Below are 26,771 nucleotides of genomic sequence, written 5' to 3' on the forward strand. Positions count from 1 at the left end.
GCTCTGTCCCTGCTCCTGGTGGGGCACCTCTCAACCCCGCTGAGACCCCCAGACCACGCACCGCCCTGCTGAGGCCGCCTCCCCCAGGCCGCCTGGCAATGGCGGCACCAGGCGGCACCCTGCCAGCGGGGCACCACCGCCTCCCCTGCCTCTGCCCCTGCAGCCCCCGTGGGCATCTGGAGGCCTCTCTCTCAGCTCCTGGGAGCTGGAGGGGAAAGGGGCCTCCCTCTTTTTGCCACTTCACCCCACTCCTCCTGTCCTCTGACCAGCGGCCCAGGGTCAGGCACCGGGGACAAAACACCGGCCTCCCCTTGCCCTCCCCAGCCCCCACGGCAGGCCTCCTGCCCCCAGGTTCCGCCACTTCCTCCCTTGAGGGCTGGGCACAGGCCCGCGGGGCTTGCTCCCGCTGAGTTGAGGACGAGGCACTCGACCCCCTTCCCGTTGCCCTCTGCAGGGCCAGGAAGCTGGGGCTGCCCCCTCTGTCGGCCCGCAGGACCCCTGGCACGTGGCTGAGGGGCCTTGCTGGCTCTCCGGTACATGTGGAGAGCGGAGCCTGCGGGGGACCCAGGACGGACCCTGCGCTGCTCTGTGATGGGGCTCCCTCCAGCCGCCCCCTTGGGAGCAGGGCTGGGGGGCTCTGTATCCGATTGCTCTGGCAGGGAGGGTCAGGGACTGCGATGGCTCCATCGGGCCTGAGAGAGCTCCTGGCCGGTGCGCCCTCCCCTCAAAAGTGGGATCTGCCTCTGTGTTGACCAGCAGTGACCAAGCAGGACTCCTGGGCCCTGGCAGCTCTCACCGTGAAAGCCCACGCCTGTGTGAGGAGCCCTGGCACTGGAGGTGCCACCGCCCAGGAACTGCTGACACCCAGCAGCACCCGGAGCCACCAGCGGCCTTCACAATCCAGCGCCTTCCTCCCACTGACGAGCCCCCACATGGGGGAGGGGGGGGTGGAGAGGGCTCCCCAGGAGAGGCCCTGAGACCTGCCCTGCTGAGCGCGCTGCCCAGAGGCACAGCGGGGTGCGGGGGGGGGGGGGGTGGGAGAAAGGCTGCATCTAGATTCTAGACACTTCCCCTGAGTGGTTTGCAGGGGTTGAACTGAGCAGTGGTTCCCCCTCTGCGATTTTCAGTTTGAGACTTGTTTATTTCCCACCCTCCCCGCAGCCACGCAGACCCTGGGAGGAGCACTCCCTGTGGAGGCAGCCTGGCCGCTGGGAGCCAGGACGGGCTGTCCACTCCCTCTGGGCTGTGCGGAGCAGATGTCCTCATGTCCAGCCGCTCAGGTCCCTGGCTGGGGGCTGCCGCTGCTCTGCCCGCCTCAGGGCGATTCCCAGGAGCCCGGCTGTCACAGCTGCTGCAGGCACAGGGCACTCCCAGCTCAGCACCAGGCCTGAGGATCCCGAAACCAGAGGCTTACTTCACTGACCCGCCTCGAGCTGGACACACGTCGAAACACAGGTGGCCAGCTGACGGGTTGGCCTGGTCGCCTCGGTGTGGAGGGCGGCTCGGGCCTGGGCTGTCTGGGCCTTGCAGCGGTGGGCCTGGGGGCAGGCGGGGCCTTCCCGAGGTTCACTGTGCACCGTCACCGGGGCCCAGGGTGAGCAGGCGGCACTTCCAGGGGCCCGGGGGTCCTTGTCCACACAGCCGGCCACACCAGCCAGCGCTCCGAGGCCTCTGCAGAGAGAGGAGGTGTGAGCTGCGGAAAGAGCCAGGACTCCATGGGCCCAACACTGCCCCCTGCTGGGCCCCAGGCACGGCCATGGCCTTCAGTGGGCCTGGAGCCGACCAGCACCCCAAGGCTGGGGAGCCCCATTTCTCCCGCTGGAGAGGCCCTGCCATGAGTGCCCTGCCTTGAGCCGCAGGCCCGCGGCTGTGAGTGAGCCGCGCAGAGACCCAGGCCTCAGGGACCCCGCTCCGGGCTGTGTCAGGAGGGCCTTTTTCAGAGTGAAAACCACAGGTCAGGCTGCCTCCCCAGGCCGGGGTCTGGGGGCCAGGTCACTACCTTCTCTAGCTTCTGTTCCCTTGTGGCCCCTACTCCCCAACCCACAAACCAACCAGTCCCCAGGCTGATCAGACCTGAGACCTTGGCCTGAGATGTCACCTGGCTCCTCTTTCTCCCCCGAAAAACTGGCCTCTGCTCCACCTCCAGCCTCTGCAGGCTGCTCCCTCCCGCAGGGGCTGTCTCCCTCCTTCCCCGAAATCCAGGCTCACATCATGTGCCACCTCCTCTGAGAAGCCTTCCTGGCTCTCTGTTCCCACCCACAGCTAATTCTCAGACAAGCCCTTGGAAGTAGTAGGAATTATGAAATTATCTCTTGGTTTCATGGATACGTGAATGAATCAATGAATTAGTGAAGAGGAAAGACAGCTTGGGGGCAAATCCGTGGACTTTGGAGCCAGAAAGCCTGCGTTAAAGCAGCTTCATGCTTAGCAGCTGTGCATGGTCTGGACAAGTTCCTTGAAATGGAATCAGAGCAGTGCTTACCCCTAAGGTTAGAAGTGGGAAGATCTGAAGGAGCTGAGAACAGTGCCGGCCATGCCGAGTCCTGGGACGTCTTTATGAAGTAAAAGCAGGTCAAGGGCAAACCTCGCCTTGCTGATGACAATCACCACCATCAGTGTGAGAACAGGGCACCTGGGCCTTGGCTAGGATGGCCAGACCCTGGGCTGCTGTCAGGGTCCCTGCCTGGGACCCAGAGGCCCAGGCTGGGGGGCCTTGCTTCCTCCATCAGGCTGTGCAGTCCTGGCAGGCGCTGCCTTCTCTGGTCCCCATGAGCTGGACTGAGAGCAGGATCCTGGGGGCTGTGGGAGAGCTCGGGGAGGGGCTTTGACCCCCATGCACCCTCAGCCTTGCCTCCTTCTTCCTGCCTGAGCTGCCCTGACTAGAGCTGATTCTGAGTGGCCCCCAAGTCGCCCTCTGGGGAGGTGGTCACACAGTTCCCCACATGGCTCTGAGCTGGCCATCAGAGGAGAGAGAACAAGGCCCCAGGTCTGAGGACAGGCGTCGTGGGCAGGCCCCGACCCCACAGCACCCACCCGGGGAGACCCATGCAGCCCGCAGCAGCACTGGCCGCCCAGGATGCATGCTGCCTGGGGCAGGGGTGAGGGGGTGGGGACAGCCTGCCCGGCTCCGCTGGGCTTTCCCAGCTGAGCCAGGACAACCTGTCAGGGTGAACCCCCGAGGGGCCGCACGGGCGGGGCCTGAAAGGAATCTGACTCATGGAAAGGAAAGGCATGAGCAGGACCACCCCAACTTAACCAACACGAAAAGGAAAGGACTCACGCCAACTCTGGAGTCAGGCTCACTTCTACCGGGTGCACAAAGCTCCCAGCACACACGGGAAAACACCAGCAGGCCCGTCAGCAAAGCAAAAGAAGATGACCACACCCAGGGGCGCAGCCGGCAAGCAAGGGCCGGAGGAAACGCCCTTCCTCATGGTCGATGAAGAAATACGAAGGCACGCAGAGGGGCTCCCGCGAGGCGGCCCTGCCAGTCCGCCAGGGGAAATCATCTCCACTCAACTGTGCTGGGTCCCTGAAGAATCTCTCTATAAAAGGCTCATATGCAAAGTGTCCCCTCACTCACTATGACGTGCGCTGACCACCAGGGGGCGGCGCGAATGAAGGAAGGCCCCGATAGGCCCTGATCACCGGCCAGGCCTAGGGACCCTACCTGTGTACGAATTTCGTGCACCGGGCCTCTAGTTTGGTAATAAAAATATTAAGACTCTTTGGCCTAAACAGTCTATTTCTAGGATCACCCCAAAATGTCATCTCAAAAAAGAGAAACAGCTCTAAGCACCAACAATTACCCAAACCTGAGCAGTCAGGGGGTCTCGTGAACACTGACCATCGGAGCGGAGATCGGGGTCCCCTAGCCGTGTAACCACAGCTGCGTCCCAGGCCGAGGGCAGAGGCAGCACAGGTGCGGCCACCAGCAGGCAGGCCCAGGTCTGTGGCTCAGGGGCAGGAGAGGGGACCAAGCCCTCTGCGGGGCAGGCCCAGAGTTCCTGCAACCCTGGGCAGCCAGGCCAGCCCATCCTGCACCTGCTTTCTCATCTGTGCAGTGGGACAAGAGCAGCACCAAGAGCAGCACCCACAGCGGTGCCCGCCCGCCCTCAGCCTTGCCCACTCCTGGTGCCTCAGCCCTGCCAGGACCTCACTGTGCAGGGAGGCGGCCATGGCGGGAGCGGGAGCAGCCCGGGGCTCCCGGGGTCCCGCTCTGTGAGGCGGGCCTGGTCCTGAGGCTGCCTCCACCCAGTGCAACAGAGTCCGAGGGGGCACCCAGCGCAGTCGGGGCGGGGCTCCCAGGGAAGCGCCGAGCCCACGGCCGGGCACGATGGGGACAGTGAGTGCTGAGGACACCAGCAGGGACAGCAGCTGCACACATTGTCTCCGCCTCTGCATCTGTGACATTTCCCCAGAATAAAGCTTTAGAGAAGAACAGCCTCGAGTTCACGGCGATACAACAAAATAAATGAAAAGGGAAAAGCAGAACCCATCCTCATTCCTCGCAGAAAAAAAAAAAGAATAACAACAGAGCTGAAATCACACTTTGTAAGGCCTCGGGGAGAGCTGAGGCCAGGGGAGAGGCCCCTTGCAGACCCTGTCTCATCAGCCGGCAGGGACTCACCTCGGCCCCAAGAGCGCCGTCTGCACGTGTGGGGGCGCCCGCCCTGCCCCAGCAGCCAGGCACCTGCGCGGAAACGCAGCGCAGCCCAAGGGCCAGTCCCCGACAGCCAGACTGAGCTCGGGCTCTGCAGGGACCGCTGGCCACCAGGACGAAAAGCCGAGAGGCAGGGCTGCTGGTGCCACGTGGGTCCTGAGAGGGTGTGCAGAGCGGGTGACCACTTTCAGCCAGACCAGACTCTGGGAGTCAGAAGAGGGTGTGTGAGAGAACCCCGAGTGTGTGTGTGTGTGTGTGTGTGTGCGCTCGCGCGCTGAAAGGGAGGCAGAGGGAGAGGGGGGAGGACAGAGCGAGTCCACAGGACACAGCGCAGCCTGCGGGCTGGGCGAACAGGACACTCAGGCTCAGGAGCTTTGCCTTCTCCGTCAGGGTGATTCTCACGATAAAGCCACGGGGTGGGAGGCCCCGCAGCCAGGGTGCGGCTTCAGCACAGGTGCCACCAGGACCATAGCCTGTCTCTGGGCCAGGATGTGAGGCCCAGGTGAGCGGCACAGCGTGAGGGGGCAGCCAGTACCCGCGGGCTCCTGGTTCTCCTGCCCTGTCCTGATCAACCCAGGCCCCGCCCCGCCCTTATCCCTGCCCCACTGCCCAGGCCGGTGCCCACGTGGTGAAGCTGTGGTGGTCACACTCCTGGCCAGGCTGGCCTCTGGGCCCCGCATTGCTGCTGCTGTTCTTCAAGCCTGGGAGGCCCAGGTAGGTGGCCTGCAGCGTCTCCAAGTCTTCACCTCGCAGCTGGAGCCACAGCTGGGCAGCTCTGCAGGGAAGAGATGCAAGGCAGTCAGTGCGCGAGGGCCCAGGCCGCCACCCTGAGCCTCTGCAAGCTGGACTGGGAGCACTGGAGGCCCTGTGGCCTCCTCAGCTCTGGGCGGGGGGTGGGGGGGGGTGTGTGGGGGGGTGGCGGGGGTAAGGGACGTGGTCATGGGCCATCGGAACATGCCAGACCACTCTACCTGCCAAGCAGGCGAGGGACATTCTAGAGACAAGTCGTCAAGGACAGTGACACAGTGTAGTGAATGGAACTAGTGCCCCTGAATTCTACTCATAAAGACGGTTAAATGGCAACTTTTATGTTATAAACATTTTACCACCATGTTAAAAACTACAGTCAAACCTCAGTTCTCATATATCTCCCACCTCAAACAATTCGGTTCTCTACTCAGTTGTTCACAGAAAAATATCTTATTTGTCGCCCTAGCTGGTTTGGCTCAGTGGATGGAGCATCGGCCTGTGGATGGAGCATCGGGCTGCGGACTGAAGGTCCTGGGTTCAATTCTGGTCAAGGCATATGTCTGGGTTGAGGGCTCGATCCCCAGTAGGGGGCGTGCAGGAGACAGCCGATTGATGATTCTCTCTCATCATTGATGTTTCGATCTCTCTCTCCCTCTCCCTTCCTCTCTGAAATCAATTAAAAAATATATTTTAAAAAATCTCTGTTGTCAAACAAAACTTCAGTTCTCGACCTGACAACCCTTTCATGCTGATACCTGTATGACCAATCATGTGACTCTCAAGTGACGAAGAAAATACTCAAGTATGAGTCAGTTTACTGCTAACCCTCGCATTATTAACATCTCAGGAAATTGTGCTGTGAATATTTCCATGTTTTTCTCCTTTTGTTGCTACTTATTATTATTAAATATGTACCATGGGTCCTAAGGTTAGTGACAGCAGCAAAGTGAAAAGGAAAGTTGTGAGAAAAACACTAGAGCTTAAAAAAAAAATAACTGCAAAGTAGGACAGAGGTGTTTGCATGTCTGATCTGGTTACTGAGTATGTCATGGTGAAATCGATGATTAGCACAATTTTTTAAAAAATATATTTTATTGATTTTTTACAGAGAGGAAGGGAGAGAGATAGAGAGTAAGAAACATCGATGAGAGAGAAACATCGATCAGCTGCCTCCTGCACACCTCCTACTGGGGATGTGCCGGCAACCAAGGTACATGCCCTTGACCGGAATCGAATCTGGGACCCTTCAGTCTGCAGGCTGATGCTCTATCCACTGAGCCACACCGGTTTTGGCAGAATTTTAAAACATAAAGCGGCCACCAAAAAAGCTGATGTAGCTAAGGACGTGAAAGAAACAATGATCACAGACAACTGAGGAAGGCTAAGACGAATCATTGGGGGTCTGGAATAGATTAATTCACTGTACATTACTTTAATGGGAAAAATGATTCAGTTTACAAACAAATCGCTTCTTGAACAGCCTTCCGAGAACCAAGGTTCCACTGGGCTCCGAAAAAGGACAAATTACAGTGAAGCACAGTGAGCAGAGTCCGCCTGGAGCTGCAGATACCACAGGCCTCAGCCCTCAGCCCTCAGGCCCCATGGCGGAGCACGCACTGCTCGCGGCTGCACGCACTGCAGGACGAGCCAGCCCCTGTCCCCGCAGCCCACACGCCCGCCAGGGCCATGACGCTCATGACCACGATGCCACGTCCCAACCGCAGTGCAGACCCTGACCGACCGTGTCTGCAGCCGTCGTGGGCTGTGAGGGCAGCTGTTGGTAGGGTGACCCTGCTCCTCATGCCCCTGGGCACCCTTAGGAGGCCCAGATGGGCATGAGTGCTGGCACCCTGGGGCAGTGCCGGGCCGGCTCCTGGCTCCAGGGAGTGGTCAGGGCTCAAGGCCACAGGCCCCCCTCCCACGAGGACGCTGGGGCCACCATGCCTGTCGAAGCGCCGCTGCTCGGTCCTCTTCACGCACTTCAAGAGGCAGCAGGTGAGGAAGGCCATGGACATGAGCAGGATGATGGCGCAGCTGACGATGGAGGCGATCACAGCCACCCTGAAGCCAAAGGTCTCATGGGGCGTCACAGCTGCAAGAGAGACGAGACCAGCTCCGGGCACGGCCCGCCGAGGCCCAGCAGTGGCGCTCCCCCTGCCCCCAGGAGCCCATGCCATCGGGAGGCAGGGCAGCTGGCTGCTAAGGCGAAGGTCTGTGCAAACCCTTGTAGGGGTGAGGCTAACAGGGAAGACTGCCTCGCAAGAAGGGGTGTTGGAGCAGGGTTTTGGAGTGTGTGTGAGTTCGTGGGGGCACACGGGAGAAGCTCTGATGGTGCCAGGGAGGCCCTTCTGGCTCTCACCCACTGCAGGCTGGGCTCAAGGCCAAACCCAACAGAGCCACAACAGGAAGGGTCCCCACTGTGGGGCACCATGTGAGCCGAGGACTCCCAACCTGAGGGCCATGGCAAGAGAAATCTCCCATAGCCCCTGGTGGCTAACCCCTGTTGTCTTGGGTTGTGTATCTCTAGGAATCTAATCCTAGCAGATACCCTCCTTCTCGAGATTCACTCAACACGGGAGCATTTTAAAGGCTCTGAGAAGTCCTGCAGCCTTTAAGTTAACATGGCCTTTTCCAAACTGTCCTGACTACTGAGCCCTTTTCATCACACAATACATGGGCCTCCCTTTGAAAACGGCTGTGCTGGGTATTACCCTTCAACACCCTGCACTACAAATACAAATAGAAAACCTCTCCCCAACGGGCTCCAGGGCCAGACGCATCCTGGCCCTCCGTGTCCCGGTCCTAGAATTCTTGGCACATGGAGTCTTCTATCAGGGCTTGCCACATGCATGCTTAGAGCCTGAATCAATGAACAAATGCAGAACAGTAAGCGCTAGCTCAGACAGCAAGGTAACCGCTGGGAAGTGGTGGCCATGTCAGTGGCAGGCCTAGGGTCTGGAGCAGCTCCTGGGACTTGAATCCACACTATGGACGTGAAGCCACCAGGGTCACCAGCACCGGGAGCAGGAGCCTACACAGAGGCCCAGCCGGGACTGGCATCCATGGCACCTTCTCTGTGGACACCATGCTGTCCACATGACAGCACCAGGCCCCTCCCAGGGCGCCCGCGGATCTGGGGGCAGCTGAGGGAAGTGGGCCTCACCTTTGCACACAGGGGTCCCCGAAGACCACTCAGCGACGCTCCCCTTCCAGGTGCAGGCGAGGAGGCCAGACCCCACCATCTGGTGTCCTGAGGGGCAGTGGAACACGATGACAGTCCCCACAGAGGCCCCATCACCGCGAAGCACTTGGAGAGTACCCCTCTGGGGCGGCCGCACTTGGGTGCACGTGCCTAGGGAGAGAGGTGACAGCATGAGCCCCCATTCCGGAGGCAGGGGCTCTGCAGGAGCCTAGGCTGGGACGGGCATGGCTGCCCGACGGCCATGTGAACCCTGGGCCATCCAGGCCCCGGACAGGAGTGGCAGGCAGAGCCAGGGGCTGGGCACCGACTGACCTGAGGCAAACTCTCCGTGTCCTGAGGGCCCAGTGCTGGGAAAAGACCACGCTGGGATATCGCTCAGCAATAGAAACAATAAAATCTTGCCACTTGCAACAATGCGGATGGATCTAGAGCGGATTATGCTAAGTGATATGGCAGATAGAGAAAGATAAATACCATGTGATTTCACTTATATGTGGAATTTAAATAATAAAACAAGTTAATAAACTAAAACCAGAAACAGACCTTAACATACAGACAGCAGGCTGGTGGTGGCCATGTCGGGGGGAGTGGGGGATGGGTAAAACATTTTTTTTAAAGGAGACAATCCGATGTTAAAGAAAAATTCTGAGCAGGGGGTTCTTTAAAAAGAGATGTAATGCACACCTACGAATGAAAAAAGGTAGATTTTATAGTTATAGGGAAAAATTAAAAAATAAAACGCATGTGCAAAGCTTGGCACACAGAAAAAAGAAAAAAAAAAAACAGCATCAGAAGACAATGAAAGCAACAATACAGGGATCACCCAAGTAACAGGCCAAGGTCCCAGGGTCTGGGCGTTCCTCACTAAATGCTATTCTTGCTACGCGTTAAAATGTAGCACAATATGTTGCAGACCAGCTGTAAACAAGATGACCTTGACAGGAACCCAACCAGAGAAGTGTAGCCAACTGCAAAGAAATAAAAGTGTAATTAACCAAATAGTGCATGTTGGCAATGGCGCCTAAGCCTTTCTTCCTGGAAACAGCTTGGGGAGTGGACCTGGGCTCCTTCCCGCTCTGAGTAGACACGACCTTGCGACAGACAGCCGGGCACCTGGGAGTCACAGCACAAGTTCCAGAGGCAGGCTGGGGGCGGGGGGCGCAGGGGGGGGCCCTGCATGAGAGCAAAAGCTTTTGTTACTCCCTAATAATTGAAAAACAAACATAAACTCGGGTTTAAAAATCAGGAAAAGATCTTTGGAGGATATAGGACAAAGGTTCAACGCCCTTATTCATAGAGATCTCACACCATGAAAGCCGAACGTCCAAATAAAGAAGTGCCTGACGCGTGGGCGAGCTTCAGAGAGAGATAACTGGCCAGCATGCACCAGAAACGCTCGCTACAGGAACCGAGGAAACGCTTCAAACGAGCGCTCATCTTTTGCCCTCAACTCGGCAGAAAGGCAGAAGGAGAAAGGCCAAGGGCCTGGGCACTCCTCTGGACCTTGCTCATGGGTGCAGATCCACCCCCGGACGGAGTTCTGGCAAATGCATTGAGAGCCTTATGCCGTATATGCAGCTGAGGACGTCGCCAATGGAAATATTATGAGTCCGCTGCCAGGACCTCTGCACCAGGAGGTTCGCCTCACAGCAGTGAGCAGTGAAGTCACCCCGTCTCCAGCTGTGGGGACGGTGCCGCAAGGAGAGGTACATCTGGTGATCTCAGCAAGGCCATCCTTACAGAAGGACAGAGAGGCAATCATGGCATCCTATACAATAAAAGGGCAATATGCTAATTGACTATCACACCGTCACAAAGATGGTGGCACCCACAGCCAATAAGGAGGGAATATGCTAATTGACTGTCATGCCCTTAAAGATGGCGGTGCCCACAGCCACAAGATGGTGGTGCCCAGTCCCTTCATCACCACCAGGGTGGCAGGCGTGCGGCAAGGCTCCACGCACCTGTCTCCAGAGTCCCGCAGTCCCCTCAGGCCCCCAGCCGCCAATGGCCGGCCCGAGGCGCAGGCAAGCCTTGGATGGCCAGTCGCTATGAGGTGCACTAACCACCTCTTGGTCCTTTTCCCTGGACAGCAGGCTCTGATCGCCCAATGACAAACGGGGAGCTGGAGTGGAGGGCAGGGCCAAGGAGTGGGCAGAACGGCCGACCTCTTGGTTCCTCCCCACAGACGGCAGGCTCCGATAGCCTAATGGTGAACGGGGAACCGGGGGTGGGTGGCAGCGGGGGGCGGGGCCAGCTGTGGGCAGCCGGGGAAGATGGCCCTGAACACAGGCCAGGCCTGGGGACCGTACCCGCGCACGAATTCGTGCGCCAGGCCTCTAGTTCTTTATAAAATAATAACATTGAAATAGCTGCATGTGCCGGCGGAGGGCGGAGGGCTGTGTCCCGCATGGAGTGAAGCTCAGTGGGCGCCCCACATGCCTCCCCGCCTGCGTGCAAGAGGCTCTTCCTTCTGCTTTTCCAGAATGTTCTGACTTTGAGCACTGGCTCCCCGACTTGGGCAGAAAGGTAGAGTGGCTCATCTCAGAGAACCGGGGGCTGCCGTGGACACACTAACCGGGAGGCGTCTGCGGGGGCCCCGTGGCCGAGGCCTGAGCAAGGGGGCGGGACAGACGCCAGCTCCTCCAGGCCAAGCCCGTTACTCCGGCGACCTGTCCTGGGGATGTGCGGCCGGGCCACCCTGCACACCAGGCACAGCCCCTGCTGCCCGCTCGCCTGCCCACCCAGCCACACCCTTGTGCTCCCTCCCAGGCCGCCCCCATGCTCACTTTGAGGTTAGTTACCAAACCCTCTCTTTTTTACTGGTTTTGGCCCCAAACCTTAGAATTTAATTGGACTCCTTCTCAACCCGCTACCAACCTATCAGCAAACTTGCTTTCTGGATATAGTCCACACTGGCCATCTGTACTGGGCCGGAGAGCCCCCAAAATCAGGCCCACCTGGCAGCGGCCATGGAGGCTCCACTGTGAAACAAAGCCCCCTTTCACACAGGTGTGGGGACCACACACGCCACCAGCTCACATGCCCGGGGCTCAGGGAGGCCGGGCTGCCCACGCCCCTCACTGCGGTGACAAGGAGGCCGGGCGTGGCCGTGCTTGGCCAGCTGCCTGAGCCCACCCTGCCTCTGCCCCACCAGGAGCCGGCGCACTGTGAGCTGGGGGCTGCCTTCTGGATCCGCACAAACAGCACCAGGTACCTAATGGGTGTTTGCTGGGTTGCAGCCCTCTGAGGAAGAGGGGAAACTGAGGCACGGCAAAGCTGGATGATAGGCCGAGTCACCAGCAGAAGGTGGGGCAGCACGCCTCTGCCTGTGGGCTCACACACCAGCGGCACGAGGCCCGCCGCATGCACGCACAGCCGCACGCCCAGCCTCCCGTGGCCCGGGAGCAGCGCTCTCCCCACTTTCCCACGGAAAGGCCAAGCGCAGGGGGCGGGCATGCCCGATGCCCAGACAGAGGGAGCAGCGCCTGGCGGTGCGGCACCTCAGGTTCCTACAGCACAGCAAGGGCAGACGCGGGGCATGCAGCCCACCCCAGAGGGGCGGCCTTGGGACATAAACAGCATGTACACAAATAAGACGCAACAACAGTCCAACAGCCTGGCCACGCTCCCTGGGGGGGAGCTCACCCCGCGCACCACAAGGCTGCGGGTTCGCTCCCGGTCAGGGCACATGCCTAGGCCGCAGGCTCGATCCTCAGTCGGTCACTCACAGGAGGCAACTGATGGATGTTTCTCTCTCACATCGATGTTTCTCCCTCTCTCCTCATCCCTCTCGCTCTAAAACAATAAGCATATCTTCAGGTGAGGATAAAAAATAATCACAGCTACAAAAAAGGTTAAGTTAGAAAAAAAAAAAAGACAAAGAGCCCCCAAGCAGTGGTGTAGGAAACTTAGTTAAGAAAATTAAATGAATAGCATCCAAATCAGAAAGAAAGAAGCAAAACTTCTCTATTAGATAACATGGTCTTGTGTCCAGAAAAATCCCCAGGAGTCTGCTAAAAACCTATGGGAACTAATAAATACGTCCAGCAAGGTGGCAGGATACAAGATCAATATATGAAACCCAAGGCATCTCAGTGCAGTGGCCAGGAACACGCTGAAAATGAAATTAAGAAGACAATTCCATTTACAAGAGCATCAAGAAAAATATATTACTTATATTTTTAGAAATAAATTTAAGAAAAGCAGCACAAAACGTAAACTCTGAAAACTACAAAACATTGTTAAGGAAATTAAAGAGCTAAATAAATGGGAACTGCCACGTGCTGGGGGTCGGAAGCCTTCGCAGTGAAGAGGGCAGATGCGGACGGAGTCCACGCCCCGAGCAGAGGCCCCACGGCTGCCTCTGCAGAAATTGACAAGCTGCTCCTAAAATTCACAAGGAAACGCAGAGCCTCAGAATAGCCAAACAAAACCAGACCGAAAAAGAACCAAGTTGGAAGACTCACACTTCCCTATTTCAGAACTCACCACACAGCTATGGGGACGGAGGCAGGGGTGTGTAGGGACACATGGCGGTGGGACCACGCACCTGCAGGCCCTCGCCTCTGACAGGGGTGCCAAGACGATGCCATGGAGGGGTCGGTCTCCAACAATCGTGCTGGGACGACACCCACACACAGAAGAATAATGCGGGGCCTGTCCCCACATCTGTACAGAAATCAACTGAAAGTGAATCAAAGACATAAATATAAAGGCCAAAACGTTAACACTCTTAGACGAAAGCATAGGGATCAGTCTTCTTGACCTGGGATTAGGCAATGGTTTCTTAGATATGATAACAATAGCCAAATAACAAAAGAAAAAATAAACTGGACTTCAGCAAAGTTAAAACTGTTTGTACTTCAAAAGACACGACCAAGAAAATGAAAAGGTTTACAAAGTGAGACAAAATATTTGCAAATCACGTATCTGATAAAGGACTTGTCTCTGGAATGTATAAATCATTACAACCGAATTATAAAAACACAAACAGCCCAATTTTAAAATGGCCAAAGCTCTGAAAAGACATTTCTCTAAAGGTTTCCTGATGACTGCCAGCACCCACATAAAAAGATGCTCAACATCGTTAGCTTCAGAGAAACGCAAACCGAAGCCCCAGGGAGCCCTGTCGTCGTCGTCTGCACACAGAAGACAGGTGAACCAGGGACAGGCGGAGCCCAGAGCAGGAGCGGGGCCGCAAAGGGCGGGGCCGCAAAGGGCGGGGCCGCAAAGGGCGGGATGGGGGCTGCTTGGACAATCTCTCCAGCAGTTACATGGAGCATCATCACAGGTCACAGTGACGCCCTCCTAGAAACAGAAGCAGAAGAAACACACGTTCACACACACACACACACACACACACACACACACACACACACACACACACCTGTATACAAAGCTCACAGCAGCATCGTTGCCAGTAGCCAAGAGGAGAAATAACCCAAATGTCCACCAACTAAAATAGGTCCATCCACACAATGGAATATTATTTGACCATAAAAAGGGATGAAGCACTGACATGCTACAATGTGGAGGAACCTTCAAAACATTGTGATCAGCGCATGAAGTCAGTACAAAATTGTACGATCCGTTTCTGTGAAATGCCCAGAAAAGGCAAATCCACAGGCAGGAAGTAGATTAGCAGTTGCGGGGGTTGGGGGGGGGGCTGACTGTGCTAAGGGATGTGAGTCTCTCTGGGGTGATGACAATGTCCTAAAATTGTGCATATTCTAAAAGCCAGTGAGTGGTACACATTAACTGTACAATTTAAATGGGTGAATCATATGGTATGTAATTTATACCTCCATAAAGTTATTACAAAACTCAGGGGAAATATATATGTCAAAGAAATGCAAATTTGAAACCTAAAATACAGTTTTTGGCCTCTTAGCTTGGTTAAGATTAGAAAGACAAATAGCCCACCAGGTGCTGGCTTAGGGGCAGGGGGCCCCCTCTACACATGTCCAGGACCCCCCCACGGACACTCGCTGGCCATGGCCCCGGCGCTGAGAGGTGCAATGGCTACGGCGGAGCCCAGTGTCTGGGCTCTTAGTTGACCACAGTGTCTCCAAAAGGCCAAAGCGGCGAGGGCATGCGCGGTGCGTGGGCGGGCGGGCGAGACCTAACTCAGGGCACGCTCCTCCCTTCCCAGGATCTGTGGGCTTGGACACGCGCTTTCCTTCCGGCCAGAAGGTGGACGTGGGCTTTGGGGCAGGGTAGATGGGCAGGGCGGCCACAGGCGGGCCACGTGGCCCTTCCCCAGGATCGCCAGGCAAGCAACACTTCCCAGTCCTCCATTTAGCGCTGTGACTTCTCTATTTTTCCGTAACTAAGTACCTTTCCCCCCCTTTGGTGTACATTTAAAAAAGTGTATTTATTTCAGTATAGTTAGTACACCCTTATATTGGTTATATTCGTTCCAGATGATAGCATGGTGATTTAGCATTTTGATACCTTACAATTGATCACCCCACTAATTCTGGTAATCACGTCACTGTGCAAACTCATCACAATATGATTGACTTCAGTCCCCTCCCCCCCTTCCGTCTGTTTTTGTGTGGTTTTTAGATTCCACATAGAAGTTTTCACATGGTATTTGTCTTTCTGACTTATTTCATTTAGCATAATACCCTCTGATCCACCCATGTTGTTGCAAATGACAAGATTTCAATTTTTTTATTGCTATAAAATATTCCATTGTATATATGTACCACCTCTTCTTTATCCATTCATCTATCAATGACACCCTAGGTTGCTTCTATAACTTGGCCATCATAAATAATGCTGCAATGAACATAGAGGTGCAAATAGCTTTTTGAATTAGTGTTTTTATTTTCTTTAGATAAATACCCAGAATAGAATTGCTGGGTTGTATGGTATATCCATTTTTAGTTTTGAGGAATATCCTATTTTCCATAATGGCTGCACCAATTTACCATCCCACCAACAATACACAATGGTTCCCTTTTCTCCACATCCTCGCCAACACTTGTTTATTGATTTATTGATGGTAGCCATTCTGGCAGGTGTGAGGTGATCTCTCATTGTGGTTTTAATTTGCATCTCTGATGATCAGTGATGTTACTTCTCATATGTCTATTGCCATCTGTATGTCCTCTGTAGAGGGAAGCCAAGGGGAACCCAGAGCGACCCTCACCATCCCGCATCCTGCGGCTGCCTCCTTTCTGGGTCCTACCCCTCCCCCCCCACCCCGGCCCTCCAGGTGCAGGGAGTGCTGGAGCCTCGGGGAGCAGGCCTGGGCCTGTGGGCAGTGGGAGGCTGGTCTCTACAAGGGCTGGGCGCCCAGTCAGCCAGTTAACAAACATTTAAAGCCCAGCTCTGAGCCAGGTTCCCCCACCCCACCACCCCTCACCAGCCTCAGAGGGGGACGAGGGAAGGACACAGGCCCCAGGACACTGAATCCATCTGGTTGGACTTTCAGGAAGAGCAGAGTAATGCACCCATTTTACAGATTGCAGGAAAAACACAACCCATTGCTGTGTTTTAGACAGTGCCAAACTATCTCCAAAGACCCCTCCCTTCACAGCCCCACAGAGAGAAGGGTGCCCATTTCACAGCCCAAGAGCCCGGGCGCACAGGGCAGGGGAGGGGTGCGGTGGGAAGGACGGTGTTACCCCAGAGCAGAACAGCCTGGGGGCAGGTGGATAGTGTCCACCACTTAGCACACCCGGAAACTGAGGCACAGAGGCTGAGACGCACCCCAAGTAAAAGGGGGCTTCCAACCTCCAGTTTCAGGGAGGGTTATGGGTTGGGACCCAGGGCTTCCATGGGCAGGAAGCTGCGCTGCAGCAGGCCAGAAGCAGGGCTGGGGCTGGGCTGGCGGCCAGAGGGCAGGGCCGGACTCCGTGCCTCTCTCCCCCAGGAGAGTCCTCTGCAAACAGCCTTTTGTGTGCAAACCTTGGAAGGCCCCTCTCCCTGTCCTGGCTGACCTTGGGCAAGTCCCTGCCGTTCTGTCCACACCCTCCTCCCAGCACGCTAGCATACACAGTGTCCCTCCCACACCCGGCGAAGCACCCAGGTCAGGACTGGGCATCAAGCTGCCCTGGGATGTCAAACAGCCAAACAAAATAAAGCCACCCACCAGGCCAGGGCAGGTCTTAGCTCCTATTGGTGACTCAACTCCCTGGGCCTCAGTTTCCCCATCTGAGAGGAACCCCTCCACCCGCCGCCTCCTGATGGCAGGTGTCGTTGTTGTAAGTGGGACCAGCTGCACCCAGGCTGACCTGGGCCAGCTTCCGCCTGGCCCTATCCTGCCGGGCACGGCACAGGTGCCAAGACTCCTCAATGTCTACAGTGAGCCTCTGGGGCAGTGGTTCTTAGCCTGGCTGCACATTAGAATCACCTGGGAATCTTTTTAAAATCCTGATTTCTGGGTCTCATCCTCTGGAAATTCTTTGTTACTCATGTTGTGGCCCCACCCCATAACAGAGAAACAATTTCCAGAGGATGAGGCCCAGAAATCAGGACTTTAAAAAGATTCCCAGGTGATTCTAATGTGCAGCCAGGCTGAGAACCACTGCTCTGGGGCATCCAGGGCTCATGGTCCGGGCTTGATTCTGTTCCTAAAAGCGTTAGATTTCAGGTGCGTTCATGGGACAAAGTCGGCATTGGCGCTTCAGATGCCTTCCTACCCCGGAACCACGGCACGAAGGTGAACCCTCTTCAGATTATTCTCGAAACCAAACACCAAGCCAGCCCTCCAGCCCTTAAGGATACCCTGAGCGTCAAGGCCAGTGGGCATCTGCTGGACCCCCCCCCGCTGTCGCTCCCCCCAGGCTCGGGTTCCCCACAGTGAAGGGGGGCTGGGAGCTAGACAGGAACCAGGGCACATCCCCGCAAGGCGAGGCCAGTTCCGATCTCCTCACGTCTGCTGACTTCCCCAGCACCGGCCGGGGCGCCCACGACCCACAGGAAAGGGCGCGCACCTGGCCACCTAGGAGTCTGGCCTCCATCGCCAGCCTTCGGTCCCCAGGGACGCCCGCGGGATGGAGAGGGTTGGGGAAGTGCGCCCTCAGCTGGTCTCCCTCTCTGTGCCTCCTCCCATCATGGTCCCCCACCCGCGCGCGCTGTGGGTCCCCTGTGCGCTCTCTCTGGCAGTGCGCCCCCTAGGCAGTGCGCCCCCTTAGGCAGTGCGCCCCCCTAGGCAGTGCGCCCCCTAGGCAGTGCGCCCCCCTAGGCAGTGCGCCCCCTAGGCAGTGCGCCCCCCTTAGGCAGGGCGCCCCCTAGGCAGTGCGCCCTCTCCGACAGTGCGCCTCCCTTAGGCAGCGCGCCCCCCTAGGCAGTGCGCCCCCCTAGGCAGTGCACACCGCCACCCGCCCCCGCCAGCTGTGCGGTGTCTCCCAGGAGGTAGATGAACCCCCGCCTCCCGGGGTGTGCGGTACCCCCCGTCTGGGAAAAGGGCGCAGAGACCGGATCGCGCCCCGCGGTCCTGGCCTCACCTGTACTGTTCCCGGGGGCGGTCGTGGCGTCCCCCGAGTGGCCCCTAGGCCTCGCCCTGCCACGGAGGGTCTCGGACGCCTGACGCATCCCTGCGCGCTCCCGGCGGTCCGCCCGCCCGACTGCCCCGACTCGGCCGCGGGACGGGGCGGGGCACCCGGCCACGCCTCTCAGAGTCCCGCCCCTTCCCCGTGGGCCCGGGGGCGGGGCCAGCCCCAAGGGAGCCCAACGCCCAAGTGGGGCGAAGCCCAGGAGCAGGAAGTCTCGCTCCAGGGCCTGGCGCAGGTGGTGCCCTCTCCCCCGCCTCTCCGATGGAGCGGGCCTCCCTAGGCCAGATGTCAGGGGGACCCCACTGTGTCACTGTGGGCCGGGCCCTCGGAGGCAGGGCAGGCACTGTGCGCCTCACTCGGGGACGCCTGGGTTGCGGGGCAGGATTCGGACCCTGGGGTCTGGCGCAGCGCGCCCAGCGCACACACCCGCGGACCCGCACTCTCCTGACTCCGCCCATTCTGCCCTGGTCCCTCTGAAGAGGCCTGCCCAGTCCCCATCCCCGCCCAGCCCAGCCCAGGACACCACGGAGGGTGGGGGGCTCAGACCACAGCCGGAGCTGGAGCCAGACTGGGCTCAGGCCGGCTTTTGAGCGGGAGCCATGCGGGGCCGAGTGGCTTAGGCGGTCCTGCAGCCCTAACAAAGGCCCCGATGTCTGCGCACGTTGGAAGCTTGAGGGACCCGCTAGTGTGGCTGGCACAGGAGGTGTGGGAAGGGGGTCCGTGGACGGGACTGGCTCTGGAGGCCTGGCCAGTGGCGGCTATAGGTGAGTGTTCCCTGGGATCCCGCAGTGCGGAGCAGGCGCCTCGCTCTCCGAGCCCGGCGGAAGCTGAGGTTCAGTATGACAGCGAGTCAGGTTGGTTTCCCCTGTCTCCCATTCCCACTGCGGACGTGCGGGCCACACCGGAGGACGTTCCTCAGCTCCTCCACGGGAAACCAAGCCCCGTCTGCCACATCGGGAGGCCAGGTGAGTCTACAGGGCCCCCAGTGGCCTCTTAACCCCCCACCCCAGACCAAACTTGGGGACCTGGAACCCCAGAATTCCCTGCTGAATGGCCGGAGCCGACCTCTGGGGCCTTGTGACCTCACTGGGTCTGAGCCCTGTGCACAGGGCTGTGCGGAGGGCAGCTGTCTGTAGGCAGGGGACAGGCTGGGGAGAAGCTCGGTGGCCCTGGAATTGCAGGCTGGAGCTGGTGGGAGCTGCCCGGGAGCCGCCCACAGCGCCACACTCTGGCCCAGGCCTCCAGGAGCCCACATGCTGAATCCAAGCCTGGCCAGGAGGTGGACGTGCCTCCTGGGGCTGCTGTAGCGAGTGCCGCAGGCTGGGTGCCTGAGCACCGCAGAACGTATTGTCCGGGGGTTCCGGAGGCCACACTCGGAAGGGTCTGTCCCAGGCCCTTCTAGCTTCCAGTGGTTCCTCGGCTGTGGCAGCAGCACTGCGGCTTCACATGGCTGCTTTGTCCCAGGTGCGTATCTGTCCACACTCCCCCTTTGCACAGGACACCAGTGCTGCTGGGTTAGGGCCCCTAACAACTTGGCTGCATCTGTCTCTAAAGAGGGCGTGTTCTGAGGGATGGGGGTTAAGACTTAAGCACAGTTCAGTCCATAACAGACATGGTTTCTCGGCCATCTGTGGCTTAGCTACACGTTCTGGTGTTCAAGCATGTGGGCCAGCTTCTGCCTGTACCAGCTGGGAGCTGGGTGGCCCGAGACCTCCTTCCTGTGCCAAGGAAGCCATGCGTGTTGCCACACCTCAGGACCCACCTGCTGTCGAGGCCGTCGCGGGGCGCAGAGGGGGGCCCTGGGGCTGGTTCTGGAGGTGGAAGCCCGGCCAGGATGGGCCTTGCCTGGCTGCCCCATGCACCTTCCCAGGGCCTCCTGGAGGGTGCCAGCAACGCCGACGGCACAGGGAGAGAAACTAGGCCAGGTTCTAGCCCGTCACAGACAATAGACCAGCTGGGCCCTGTACACACCTCTCCCCACCTGACAGGCCTCCCCGTGCCGGGCCTTAACGTTCTCATCTGAGGGACAGAGAAGGTTCTGTTGCCTCCTGAGGCAAGGGAGGCGGTGACCCGCTCCAAGATGGCACAGCGCTGGCACTTGGGCACCTGCCACCTGCTCCGGGCTCTCCCAGCTCCCCAGGCCCTCTGCGTCCCAGCCCAGACCTGGAGGAGTGCCTGGGTGGTGCTGGGCTGGTGTCTCCTCGCCCTCGGGCTCAGCCACCTCCTCAGGGAGCCTTCCCTGATGCCTGCCCAGCACAGGCACGCTCTGACCTTAAAGCCTGTGCCATGTCTGCGAGTTGGAGAGCACATACGGCTTCCTTGGTGGAGACAACATGTGGGCAGCTGGCAGGGAGGCAAGGAGAGCCCCGCACAGATGCCGAGGGACTGACTACAGCCTTGACCTCTGCATTTGGGGGTCCAGCTCCCACCCCATTACTTACTTACTCCCCCATCTAGGTTTGCAGCTGGGAGCACACAGTCTGGGGTAAGGAGCCAAGGAGGCTGGTGCAGGGGGAGGAGTCTGAAAGTCCTGGGCCTCAGTGTTGTGCTCTGTAAAAGGGGCTTCCACGTGCTGCCAGAGATATCGGGGGGATGGTTAGGGTCTAGTCTGGCGGTCTCCTCTTCCCACCAGTTTAGCTGAGGCATTGCCTGCCTCAGCCCCAGCCTCTGGCACAGCACCCACAGCACTGGTGGCCTGAGGGAGCCCGGGCATCAGCCTGGTAGGGGAGGTGGTTATTGGTGTGTTTCCCTCAAGTTCAGGCATAACTAGAATTGTAAAATGCCTCTTGTTTTTCTCTAAAAAAATATTCTTCAACTTTACTTCAACTCCAAGTCCAAGAAGTTCCATTGCAAGATAAGAGTCACATGAGCAGGTGACCTCATGGGCTTTGCCTCTTTTTCTTTTACGCTTTTAAAATTAAAAGCATTTTGAAAATAAAAGTAATCTGAGCTTGTAGCTCCAAAGAGCGAGGCATTTGGGGAGAGAAGAATTTCCCCCGGAGCGTTGGCCTGTCAAGGGCACCTGCCCGGGTTGGGGGCTCATGTTGGGGGCTCAGGCCCAGTGCGGGGCGTGCAGGAGGCGGCCGATCGATGATTCTCTCTCATCATGGATGCTTCTCTCTCTCTCTCTCCCTTCCTCTCTGAAATCAATTTAAAAAAAATAAATAAAAATTAAAAGAATTTCCCTCAGCGTTTTCTGCCAGGCTGCTTGGTACCCTCCACGCACAGGCCCCGGCATCCCACAGGAAGAGCTGGTGCCCTTATGCAGGCAGCCGTTGCCTGGAGCCCACTCACCACCCTGGTCCGAACCCTGACCAGAGTGTCCTCCCTGCCAGGCGCCCGCACAAGCCAGGCTCTCCTGGGTTTTCAGGAGGAGACCGTGGAGTCACTTCAGATGCCATCGAGCCACTGGCCACAGGTTTGAAGTGACTACTTGGAGACACGCAGAGGGCGAGAGCAGGCGACACGACCAGCCCTGTGCGCGCCAGGCCTCCCCGAACTGGGACTGTGTACTTGGGACTCCCCTGCCCTTCTGGGCAGCCCGACTGTGGTTATGTCTTCCTGCCGCTTGACTTCTTGTGTGTGAGCTTGGACCTGTTATCTAAGCAGAAAGCAGGACATAATAAAGGTTTAAGGGTGGGTGCACTGGACACACGGACAGGACAGTTCTGAATTCCACCTGCAGGAGACACTGGCCTGACGCCTCCCTCACAGATGGGAGCCCGAGGCTGGGAGAGGAGGACGGTCCTGGCCAAGGCGCTCGTGTGCTGGGTCCTGACAGCTGACTGGCTGAGGGCTCCCTTGTGGTGATAGGGCTGGGCGCCTGCTGGGGACAGGGTGTGCCCACCGCCCAGCTGCTCCAGGGAAGCAGCAGGAAGCAGTGCCCGCGGGTCAGGCATCCAGGGGCTCAGTGCACCCGCCCAGCCAGCGTGTGCAGGGGAGGAAGGCGGCACTTGACCCCTCCCCCCCTGAAGTGTGCCAGCATGCTCTCCACACTCCCCTCCCTCCGTGCTCCCTGCTGGCCTCCCCCTGCCCAGCACAGACCCCATGCCACTGGCCCTCTGTCCTGCGCTGACAGCTGCACGGTCCTAATAAGCAGGCGCCCAGGGAGCTCCTTCCACACCTGAGACAGGCTCAGGCCTGCTTCTTGGGAGGGGGTGAGAGGGGCTGCCTCAGGCGGCTGCAACCAGGGCAATGGCTGCTGGCAGCTTGAGCTCCGAGGGAGGCCCTGTGCCACAGGGTCCCAGAGCTGGAGGCCAGGGGCCAGTGCATCTGACCTTCCGGAGCAGCAGCAGAGAAAGCCCTGGGCAAGGCCGCACGGCAACAGCACCGCTCAGAACGGCTGCGGGCATTCTGCTCAGCCTCCTGGTCCCGGCTGGACGCCTCCCCTGGCGGGGAAGGGGGTTTGAGCCTCCTTACCTCGCGGTGGCTGGCTTCTGGGAGCAAACATCCTGAAGACGAAGGGGGAGGGGAAGCTGCCGCATCTCCAGGCTGTGGCCGCGCTCACTTCTATTGCCTCCTGTTCTCTACCCCACCTCTTCCTGGGCATCTGAGGCCCCCCACCAGCAGCCACCCGGGCCAAAGCCTAGAGCCCCGTGCGGCTGTGTGTGCTTCCTCTCCTGGGCCAGAGGGTTCTGCACTGGGCGGAAGCTGGGCCACCGGGCTCTTTTGTTAAAGAGAAACAATCGCAGGTCACTGGCCTCAGACAAGGTCACCCTGAGACAAGGTCACCACCACCCGTCACCTTGTCTGCACACGGGCGAGTGGCGATGGCCCGAGCGAGCCAGCGAGCGTCCTCGTCCTGGGAATCTGAGTGGCTGCGGCCTCCTTACCAACTGTGGCCTCAGCTCCCCCCGCCACCCACACTTTCTACTCAATGTATTGATTCCCAAGCATAGAACAAGCCTCACTTCCTAACGGCATCCCATCCAGCCTGCGTCCTCCCCCTTAGTCCTCCCTGACACACTGGGCTTTCCGGGGGAGGGGGACGCGGCGTGGTTGGCCTCGGGCAGGCTCCAGGTCCAGGCTCTGCTGGGGGCAATGCTGCCCGGGGGCTTCCCCGCAGCCGAGCTCCGTTGCCTCCAGACCTCAGGTGCTTGACAGCAGCCTCGGGTACCGGTGACCTGGGCACCACACCAGGTACCACAAGCCAGGGGCTTCCAACAGCAGCGGAACCCCGGGCTCCTCGCTGTGCTGCCCGCCGCCCCGGGCCTCCACCTCATCGGCGTGTCCTCTCCTCACAAGGACCGAGCCACTGGGCTTAGGGGCCACCCCAATGCCGTGTGACCTCAGCTGAGCACACCTGCAGAGACCTTCTCTCCAAACAAGGTCGCATCCTAGCGCTCCAGGTGGGCATGAACTTGGGGGAACACTGTTCAACCCCCCATCTTCTGTCTGACCCCCTCAAAAGTCACTTTGGTCCCATGTTTAAAACACACCCTCCTCATCTCAACATCTCTCCGGTCTTAGCTCAGTCCAAAGGGAGACAATGGAAGGATGACCACTGCCCCAAGCAAGCCTGAGGCCCGTGCCAGTCCCGCGAGCCCCAGGCCTGAGAAGAGCGTCCCTGGTTCCTGTAGCCCCTCCTCTTGGGGGCCTTGCAGCAGCCTCAGCCCCGCCCCCCTCTGGTCTCTGTCTGCATTCATGGCTTTGCCCTCCAAGTTCTTCTTCCTTCACTCCATTGCTCGCTGCTCTCGGGCCAGGCTGGCGGGGTTTCTGCTCGTATAACATTCTCAGACGCCGTGTCGGCCTCCCATGTGATTCACAGGGGTCCACACTGTCAGGAGCTCCAGACGCCCCCTCCCCCGGCACCTGACCTTGGTTCCGCACCCCACTGCGCGGGGGCACCCAGGTCCCCACCGAACCTCCTCAGCAAGTTCCTGCACCATCGTGTTCTCCTTGGTGTTCTTTTCGGGCCACACTTTCTAAACAGTGAACTTTCTTTTCTTTTTCTAAATATACCGTCACTGATTTCAGAGAGGAAGGGAGAGGGAGAGAGATAGAAACACCAATGACGAGAGAGAATCATTGATCAGCTGCCTCCGGCACGCCCCCAACTGGGGACCAAGCCCGCAACCCGGGCCTGTGCCCTTGACCGGAATGGAACCCAGGACCCTTCAGTCCACAGTCTGACGCTCCATCCGCTGACCCAAACCAGCCAGGGCTAAACAGTGAACTTCCTAATTTTAACTGTCTGGACGGGCTAAGGACTTCCTTCCCAAGTCATCGAGCGCTGGTTCCTTCCGCTTCACAGTTTCTTCCCCAATTGACTTCTCTCCTCTGAGACCGTTACCTGCCGCAGGAGACCCGGCTCCACTGCCCACACCAGCGTGGACAGCTCCTCAGCGAAACGTTCATCCCTTAAAACGTCTACTTTCTGCTCAACACTCGACCACGGTGCAGCCACGTTTCTGCCTCTTCACGGGACGGTCTTCATCCCGTTTCGCAGAGCCTGTCCCGCAGCCTCTGAGCCGCAGCCTCTGAGCACACGCCTGCCATGCTCACCCCGCCGCCTCGGCTGCTGGGACGGCGTGCTCTGAAGCAGACCCTGCTCTGCCTGCTCCTCACTCCTTCCTGCGCTCTCGCAGGCTCACCTCCCACGGTTCTGTTTCCATCAACAGTCTCTTCAAGGAAATCTAGGCATTTCCATCAGAAGCCTCAGAACTCCTCTAGCACCTGCACACGCCCGCGCCCATGGCATTTCCAGCGTTAGGATTTGGGTACAGCAGCACCTCTCTCCTCTGCAAGCTGTGCGGTGCTTTGCTACGGCTGTTGTGCAATAGCCACACACTTCATGGCTTCATGACAGAACGGAAGTTATTCTCTTATTGCTCTGGGGGCCAGGAGTCCAAAGGCAAGGTGTCAGCAGGCCCGCCCCTCTGCTAGCCCGCGGGGAGCCGCCTCGCCTCTCCAGCAGCCAGCCCTCTTGGTGACCTTTGGTGCCCTCGGCCCGTGGTGACCGTGCCAGTCTTCACCCCCACCATCAGGTGGCCTTTCCCCTGTGTCCTCTCCTCGGCAGCGGCTTTGGACCCACGCTCTCCCCAGTTTAACTAACTACTCTGCAAAGACCTTATTTCCAAATAACGGCACATTCTGAGGTTCTGAGTAGAAATGAGCATTGGGGTGACACTGTTCAACCCAGGACACCAGTGTTGGCATCCTGCCCTTCTTTGCCTCGCTCTCCACTGCGTTACTGTTTCCCGGGTCCCCTCCTCCCACTTCACGCACATTGCACACCTGCCCAGGAGCTGCTGCGAGACCTGCCTGCACACAGCCCACCACTGGGGCTCCTGCAGCACGGACAGCCACCTGAGCACCGGCCCCTGCCTCCGCTGCTAAAGCCCCCCCTGGACGCAGGGCCTCCCCTCAGACATAGACTTCCTGCTCTGAGTACTAGGGAAACACCCCAAACACTCCCCTACTCTCTGTATCTGGGGACCCCTAAGACACTACTCCCTTCTGAGCTTTGAGAACCCACCTAAACATGGGCCATCTACACTGAGCTACCGGGGACCCACCTAAGACACACACCCCTGCTCTGAGCCACTGGGGATCCACATAAGAAATGGCCCATGCTCTGAGCTGCTTGAGCCCTAATTAAGACATGAGTCCCTCCCTCTACACCAGCGGTTCTCAACCTGTGGGTCACGACCCCTTTGGCGGTTGAACAACTCTTTCACAGGGGTCGCCTAAGACCATCCTGCATATCAGATATTTACATTACAATTCATAACAGTAGCAACATTACAGTTATGAAGTAGCAACGAAAATAATTTTATGGCTGGGTCACAACATGAGGAGCTGTATTTAAAGGGCCAGAAGGTTGAGAACCACTGCTCTACAAGTGTGTCAAACTCACGGCCCGCAGGCCACATGCAGCCCACAATGAATATTTTTGTGGCCCAGCCATTATAACAGTATGTAAGAAACATTTTAATAAAAATTTCATAACTTAATTTTTAAAATATCCTGTTATACATAATCCTATATAAAAAGGGCTAATATGCAAATTGTCCCCTCAACTGGGAGTTGGACTGGGAGTTCGACCGTGGTTCTTCTCCTCCTTCCCCCCACCCCTGGCCAGCCCTGCCCCTGATCAGCCAATTGGGGCAGGCCGGCCAGACTCTACCCTTGCACGAATTCATGCACCAGGCCTCTAGTTATTAATAATGAACTACAACGTTTGCTAATGACTGGTTACTGTAATTGTGTTGCATTCATTTCCCTTACGCGCAGGCGCACCATTTCTCTCCACTAATACCAGCAGCGAATATTTTAGCAGCGGATGGCCACGTCATTAGTCTTGGACTGACTTGTTTGGTGTGTGTAACAGGAAATATTTCATTTTCAGAGAATAAGAAAAATAGGTTTATTTGCGTCACACTTATTAATTTGTGAAGTTATTCAGTGTCTGGTAAGTTAATGTTCAAGAAAAAGTAATAATTTTTATTAAAATGCTCTATTATTTTATGTTAACGATGACTCATTTATTTCAGCTTTTTGTAGTCAGCATGTCTCTATCGAAATAAACCTACGTTTCTATGAAAATGGAAGCTTTTGCTTTTTGCAGCCACATAAACTTAAACCTTGTTTATTTGGCCCATGGTAGCCTTTGAGTTTGACATGCTTGCTCTACACCAGTGGTCGG

The 26,771-nt window shown here is 57.8% G+C and overlaps 1 protein-coding gene across 1 annotated transcript; it reads right to left on the reverse strand.

Annotated features, from left to right (window-relative positions):
• Positions 1-1,130: 1,130 nt before the first annotated feature.
• On the reverse strand, positions 1,131-18,203 carry SUSD3 (sushi domain containing 3). Its single transcript, XM_036302422.1, has 5 exons — positions 18,077-18,203; positions 8,577-8,765; positions 7,358-7,505; positions 5,289-5,438; positions 1,131-1,671 (listed from the first exon to the last, which is right to left on the reverse strand). The coding sequence occupies exons 1-5, from the start codon at positions 18,162-18,164 to the stop codon at positions 1,416-1,418; spliced, it is 831 nt and encodes a 276-aa protein (XP_036158315.1). The 5' UTR covers positions 18,165-18,203; the 3' UTR covers positions 1,131-1,415.
• Between the last annotated feature and the right edge of the window lie 8,568 nt (positions 18,204-26,771).

The sequence above is a fragment of the Myotis myotis genome, unplaced genomic scaffold (assembly GCF_014108235.1).
Source record: "Myotis myotis isolate mMyoMyo1 unplaced genomic scaffold, mMyoMyo1.p scaffold_m19_p_31, whole genome shotgun sequence".
Taxonomy (NCBI): Eukaryota; Metazoa; Chordata; class Mammalia; order Chiroptera; family Vespertilionidae; genus Myotis; species Myotis myotis.